The following is a 7,946-nucleotide window of genomic DNA, read 5'->3' as shown; positions in this document are numbered from 1 at the left end:
AAGGGATATAGGACTCTTACCTGCTCCTCTCTTTGCCCCTGTATAAAGCAACAGTCTCGAAGCATTCAGGATAACAGTTAGATTGCGCGCCTTGTTATTTAGAAATATCGGTTCCATCGAATTACTGGGACTAAACCTTGGAAGTTTGGTCTGATAGACCTGCGAAAGGAAAATGAGTTATTGCATCACCGGAGGTAGCACTTCAAAATGCTCTTCTATACTAGATAAATAAATAGTAAAAAAAACAACGAGAATTGAGGAAATACCGAAAATTATACGAAGAATGGGAATTGGCTAATTTCTTGTCATTAGTCGAAAAGCTAAGTAAGACAATGTGCATTCTTAGCAATGTGGCAGTCTTTGAGACATGACTTCGTTAATTTCTCATAAACCTTTCTTAACTGTTGGAGGCTAAAAGCTATGACTTGAAATTTGATTTGTTGCACACTATTACTTGTGAATGCATTGAACCTTCTGAGCCATCTATTTCTTATTATAATGGGTCGGTATAACAAATCACTCTTACAAAGGCTCAAAATGTTTATTTTCTAGCTAAATTGCCTTTGTACATTATCTACTACGGTATCATAATTATGCAGTCTTGTACTTTCTATCCTTCACTGTCTCGACAATGATCTAAAAGTCGTAGGGGAGAAAAAGGAAAATACAATAGTTTTACCCAAACTAAATCTAGTTATAGCAGGTCTTGTCAGGCGTATGATTCTACTTATGCATAAATATTCATACTTAATTTGCCATTTTTTGTCCATTTATCATGCACTTGGGTTCAAAACTGAGGAGATTTTTTATATGAACAGAGCGACAAACGTGTTACACATTTAGTAGTGTTCACCAGCATCATTGGATCCATAACAGTTCGACTTTCTTCAGTATTTCCTCTCCTATAAAATGCCCTTTATTAAACAATCTGAAGCATCCATCATTTTCATCTTAGCTTTCACTACCAACCCTTTACTTCCCTTTCACTACCATATTTTCTATCTTCCATTGATCTTACAGCCATGTTGCCTAGGAGTCGGACTATGCCAAGCAGGATTCACCATGGCGTCGTAATATGCGACTCACCCCTCCTTCATAGAATACTCTTCCTTCTCTATTTTTGTAGTCCTTCACTTGTTTCTAACATTGATGTCCTTTTATGCTTTAGGTCGAAGAACGGCATGATATCAAGCACTACTTACAAGTAGAAGTGCAGCCTAAAGCTCAGAATGAGAGTAACGCAACGAACAGTCTACCCGACTATTCCAAGTGCTTCGATGATGATGGCCGCTTGAAGAGAACAGGTACCACTATGACATAGTTGATATGCAACTCTACAAAGCTTACAACCTTTTTTTTTTTCTTGTCCTTGACACGAAAACTAACACGTGGATGCAGGCACTTTTTGGACTGCAACATCGCACATTATAACTGCGGTCATTGGGTCAGGTGTTCTTTCATTGGCATGGGCCATTGCACAGCTTGGTTGGGTCGCAGGACCGACTGTCCTCGTACTTTTCGCCTTTGTCAATCTCTACACCTCCAACCTTCTAGCAGAGTGTTATAGGTCTGGTGACCTTGTAACTGGACAAAGAAACTATACCTACATGGAGGCTGTCAAGGCACACTTAGGTAACTTAATTAGTGTTTCTAAATCTGCTAAAGTCGTGCCAATATTATTGATATACCCTGTTATTACAGGAGGATGGAAGGTCAAGTTATGTGGATGGATTCAATACTTGAACTTGTTTGGTGTTGCAATTGGGTATACAATTGCTGCATCAGTGAGTATGATGTGAGTTATCTTGCCTAAGTACATCAACTACTCCATTCTGCTTTAGGAATTTCATTAGTTTCAAAGCACCAAAATCAAGCTTACGTAATTTAATCCCTTTTTCCGAGCTTGTTTAGGGCAATCAAGAGATCGAACTGTTTCCACAAGAGCGGTGGAAAAGATCCATGTCATATGTCCAGCAACGGGTATATGATATCATTTGGTATAGCAGAAGTGATTTTTTCTCAGATACCGAACTTTAGTCATATAGGGTGGCTCTCCATAGTTGCAGCTATTATGTCATTTACATATTCCTCGGTTGGCCTTGGACTTGGCATTGGCAAAGTTGCAGGTACATAACATGGATAGTAATCTATTGGTACCGTGCATTTAGCGTTTTTGATATCTGAATATAAATGAGTTTCGGATTCTTCTTTACAGAACACGAGAGGTTTGACGGAAGCCTGTTAGGTATCAGCATAGGTACAGTAACACATGCTGGAACAGTTACCGGTATGCAAAAGATATGGAGGACTTTGCAAGCCCTGGGAGCTATTGCTTTTGCATATTCCTATTCTGTAATCCTTATTGAAATTCAGGTATTGGAGTATAATTAGCACTTCATGATGTAGAAATGTTGCCTGTAACTTAACATGGCCAATGCTTCCGCAGGATACGGTAAAATCACCTCCAGCAGAGTACACGACAATGAAGAAGGCTACATTATTCAGCATCACTGTAACAACTGTGTTTTATTTACTCTGTGGTTGCTTTGGATATGCAGCCTTTGGTGATCTCTCTCCAGGAAATCTTTTGACAGGGTTCGGGTTTTATAACCCTTACTGGCTGCTCGATATTGCTAATCTAGCGATTGTCATCCACCTTGTCGGCGCATATCAAGTATTTTGCCAGCCCTTGTTTGCATTTGTTGAGAAATGGTGTGCTCAAAAATGGCCAAACTGCAACTTCGTGACGGCAGAATATGAAATACCAACCCCTTTCGGTGGTGTGTATGAACTCAACCTCTTCCGCCTAGTATGGAGGACGATATTCGTTGCAATTACAACTATTATAGCAATGCTGATGCCATTTTTCAATGATGTTGTTGGATTCCTTGGGGCAATGGGATTTTGGCCATTGACTGTTTATTTCCCAATTGAGATGTATATATCTCATAAGAAGGTTGGACGAGGAACAAGCAGGTGGCTTGCTCTCCAAATAATAAGTGTGGCATGTTTCTTTGTCACAGTGGCTGCTGCAGTTGGCTCCATAGCTGGAGTTGTGCTGGATCTCAAGACTTACAAGCCATTTAAAACTAGTTATTAAGAGAGACATGAAGATGGTGGTAGAAATTGCATGTATTTGAATGCCACTTGTGAGCAAGAGCCGCAAAGTTTATGATTCTATCGGTTCTCAAATCTATCAAATACAATTTCTGTAATGAATAAGAGGTATCTATTTTTCCAAGTTTAATTATCTCCTCTCTACTCTTTGAAATGTTGAAATTTTTTTACTTTAAGAATGATTTAGTGAGTGAAGTCCGGTTAATAATCTATCAAAGAATGTCACATAATCTAATTTAATATAGTTATTAACTGAATTTTAATCATTAATCCTCATTGAATCATTAAACAGACATACAAATAAAAAACTGCAGCCTCTTTATTACCTCTGTATCAGCTGTATTATATCTGGTTTTTATCTCACAGTGGGGTGCATGGCCTTACATTACCAATCATCAAACTTGTAGCTAAATATTAAACCGAGTTTTAGAATGGATGTGGGTTTCACATCACTCTTGGGGTTTAGAGTTTAGAGCCTTTCTTGCCTTGAATAAAGACAAACCAAGCACTTCCATCCAGTCAGGGATGAGCCAAAATCCATGGAAATATGTTCATTCCTTCAATAAATCCATTCGGTTTATTTTATTTCAATTTTATGTTGTGGTTCTTTTCAGAGTTGGGTCGATGCTCGAATTTGTCCATCATCTATTGAAATTAAAATTATTAATAATTCATTAAAAATAAAAATAGCAAAAAGAAAATCGATTCAATCAATTCGTATTGGCTTGTGGATCAATCAATCCAACTTTTTATCTTGAACTAATACTTTAATCGATCATTAATCTAATCAATTAACTAACTAGTTCGGTCCAATTTTGAAAGTCATAATAAAATCGAATTAATTGGTTTTATATTACTCTATTAAATTTGTATGTTTTAAATTTTTCAAAAGTATATCTATCTACACTTCTTTTAAGGGATAACTAATATTATTATGTTGATATTTTTTTGTAATTTTATATAATCTTTAATTAAAACAACTAAAACTATGTATCCTCCTATCAAGCCACTAGTTCAGTTGCAAACGTGTGGATTTTAAGTTGATTGATATGAGGTCCACTATAATATATACATATATATATATATATATAAATATAAGTCTTTGTTACAAATTTCCTATATTTGCATGGTATTGCTCAAAGAGTAATTTATTATCAATCAATAATACATGACCTAATTTAAGTTTAACTCACTCACAAACTAAGATTAATCTATCCACTAAGACTTTCCTCCTTAAACTTAATTACAAACTAAATAGCTTGTATACAAATTATTTACCCAAAGCACAAGTTCCTAACAATGAACAAATTCGGGGAGGCCTTCTTGATTTTGCCTCGATTTTTTAGAAGCCACCTTTGAATGGATGGTTTAAACTTAACATGGATGGCTCATTTTTGAGAAGTCAGGGAAAGGCGGGAGTAGGCATGCTTATTTGGGATCACAATGGCAATTGGATTGTAAGGAGTTTCCATTATATCCCAAGTACAGCTAGTGTTAAAGTGGAACTCTGGACCCTTAGAGATGGACTTATGCTAGCTTATGAACTAAGCATCTTAAATCTTGATATTCCTAATCTCATTTTATGAAAAATACTTCTATTTTATCCCCTTGATTGATAAGTGCATGATGTTCCTTGAAGCATATATTTCTCAAAGGGAACAAATGTATCGATACCTTAGCACAATTAACCTCTTGATTGGCTGAAACATGTATTATTGGATGACGCCTAAAGGAATATTATATATCCAACCTTGCTTTAATAGGTTAATAAATATTGTTCCCTTTCGAAAAAGAAATATTATCTCTCAATCATACATTTAATTTGACAAGGTATGTGGATTTAGAACATTTCTCATCTTGAAGACAGCACAAGCAATTTCAATTGCATGCCCTGCAACATCAGGCTCTTTTATTATTATTATGAGCTCCTGCAAAGGAGAGCATAGGTTGGCACAAATTTCAATAACCTACCCATCACATTCACAACATTTTCATTTTTTTTCGTTTCTTGTTGCTAACCATTCATAATTCCTCCGCACATTTTTAACACAAGATCCAAATCCAATATGTAATTACATGATATAACTATTCATTAAGAATTCACTTTGAAGGTAAGAAATCTGTTTTTTAACATGTATAAGGTAAAGATTATGTCTAAAGTAAGAATCCTTTCCATGAGCTTCTAATCTCTTAGGTCTTCACAAGTAAATATTATATATATATGGTTAGAATTAAGTGACTCAAATCTTTATTTAAATAAAATACAGGTGGTAAAATAAAAAAAAGTAAAATCCATATAGAACTACACTTCTTTTATTTTATTTTAGAATAAGGGTTTTAAACCTTATTAAACTCCATCTATTTGATATTGATTAGAATAAGGTGTTTCAATCTTACTACACTCCTATTAGAATATGGTTTTACAAGCCTATAAATAGATATAGTCTACTCCTCTTGTAATCATTCGAATTCGACATAGTGAATTTTCTTCTCCTTTGTCCGTAGTTTTTTCCCGAAAGGGTTTCCATGTAAAAATTTGTGTATTCTTTATTTTTCTTTTTCTTTTCTTTGCGATATATTGTCATTACCAACATTCTATTTTTTTCAAATTGGTATCTGAGCTTCCGGGTTGTTCATCTCGATCATGGTAATGGCATCTTTGAAGTATGAAATTCCGTTGTTGGATCGTAACACCAGATTTGCGTGGTGGCAGATTAAGATGCAAGCAGTTCTTGCGTAAATAGATCTGGAGGATGCCCTACTAGGGATAGATAAGATGCCTTCGACATTAACGGATGAAGAGAAGAAGCGTAAGGATCGAAAGGCGTTAACATAATTACATCAGTATTTGTCTAACGAAATTTTGCAGGATGTGATGAATGAGAAGATCGCCGCTACGTTATGGAAGAGGTTGGAACAAATATGTATGTCGAAAACTCTAACCAGCAAATTGCATATGAAGCAGCATCTTTATGCTCATCGTTTAGAAGAAGGTGCATTTTTGCATGAACACTTAATAGTGTTTAAAGAAATTCTCTCAAACTTGGAGGCCATGGAGGTTTAGTATGATAAGGAAGATCTAGGGTTGATTCTACTATGTTCGTTGTCGTCATCTTATTCAACCTTTAAAGGCACAATTTTATATAGCTGCGAGTCTCTCCCAATTGATGAGGTTTACGATTCTTTAACCTCGTATGATAAGATGAAGCATCTTGTGGTTAAACCCGACTCTTAGAGAGAGGGTCTCATTGTTCATGAGAGACAAGATTAGAATGCTGATGATGATCGTAGAAGGACACAAGAACGGAATCCTCGTGGTAAATCAAAAGGTAGATCAAAGTCTTTAAAAAGAGGTAAAACTTGTAACTTCTACAAGATGAAAGAGCACATTAAATCTGGGTGCTATAAGCTACAGAAAAAAATCAAAAGAGAGGCTGCGAATCAAATGGGAAAACAACCAGAAAATTTCGGTGAAGCTAATGTTGTAGATAACTACAACGATGGTGAACTTCTAGTCGCTTCTGTCAACAATTCTAAAGTGAGCGATGAGTGGATCTTTGATTCAGACTACACCTTCCACATGAGTCCCAACCGGGATTGGTTTACAACTTATGAAATAGTGTCTGAAGGTTTTGTTTTGATGGGAAATAATGTTTCATGTAAAATTATAGGTGTTGGAACGAGTAAAGTTAAGATGTTTGACGAAGTTGTCAAAACACTTAGTGACGTGCGACATGTTCTAGAATTGAAGAGAAATTTAATTTCATTGAGTACTCATGATTCAAAAGGATATAGATACACAGCTAAAAGTGAGGTTTTGAAGATTTCCAAAGGTTCCCTCGTTGTTATGAAAGGGCAGAGAAAGACTACCAAGTTATATGTTTTGCAGGGTTCTACTGTTACTAGTGATGCAACTGTCGCTTCCTCTTCCTTGTCAAATGATGATATTACTAAACTTTGGCATATGCGCCTAGGGCATATGAGTGATAATGACATGACAAAATTGAGCAAAATAGGACTTCCAGATGGGCAAGGAATCTGCAAACTAAATTTGTATGAGCACTGTATTTCTGATAAGCAAAAGAGAGTTTGATTCACCAAAAGAATCCATAACACGAAGAGAGTGTTAGAGTATTGTTGACACCATTTTTTTGTGAAAACAGGGTCGACTTAGATTTTGAAAACGAAAACGGGAGTCGCCACCAATCCTTTTTGATAAGGTGTGATCGGATCACCTTGAAAAGTGGTTGTTTATAATAAAAGATTTAATTTTATTAAAACAATGATTTTGGTCCACGAAATTCAGAAAAGCGAGTTCGGGAGTCAGTTACGTACGAGGAAAGATTAGCACCTTCGTAACGCCCAAAAATTGGTACCTAGTTGATTAGTTAATGTCTTAATGTCGAAGACGGAAAACTTTGAAGAGTTTTTTAAAAAAAAAACATGATCCTAAAAATTTTCGAACAATATGGGTTGGAATTTAAGATTCTCTTGTTCCGAAAGAATATCACATCCAGCACATTAGGATACGATACTTTAAACTCTCGAAACCAAGATCACCTTATGGTTTCCAAAGCCCATACTTTAAAACTTTAAGAGGGTATTTGGCTATTTGGCTAAACGAGAGATCGAAACGCAGCACATTAGGGCACGTTTTCTCGAATTTCCAAATGCAAAATATTGCGTTACTTATTTTTTAGAAAAATCCTCATCTCGAGAAAACAACATGTCATATCCAATGCGTTAGGACACAACGTATTGAATTCCCGATAATGAGCTTTTTATTTATACTTTTTGATTAAAAAGTATTCTCGATTATTTAGATTCAC

General features: G+C 35.7%; 1 protein-coding gene across 1 annotated transcript; it reads left to right on the top strand.

Annotated features, from left to right (window-relative positions):
- Positions 1–922: 922 nt before the first annotated feature.
- LOC105785901 (amino acid permease 4) lies at positions 923–3,250 on the top strand. The gene is made up of 7 exons (XM_012612090.2): positions 923–1,070; positions 1,169–1,304; positions 1,399–1,632; positions 1,702–1,795; positions 1,912–2,126; positions 2,216–2,373; positions 2,447–3,250. The coding sequence occupies exons 1-7, from the start codon at positions 1,023–1,025 to the stop codon at positions 3,098–3,100; spliced, it is 1,539 nt and encodes a 512-aa protein (XP_012467544.1). The 5' UTR covers positions 923–1,022; the 3' UTR covers positions 3,101–3,250.
- Positions 3,251–7,946: the final 4,696 nt, after the last annotated feature.

This window comes from Gossypium raimondii, chromosome 1 (genome assembly GCF_025698545.1).
Source record: "Gossypium raimondii isolate GPD5lz chromosome 1, ASM2569854v1, whole genome shotgun sequence".
In the NCBI taxonomy this organism is placed as follows: Eukaryota; Viridiplantae; Streptophyta; class Magnoliopsida; order Malvales; family Malvaceae; genus Gossypium; species Gossypium raimondii.
This window is presented reverse-complemented; position numbering and strand designations above follow the sequence as displayed.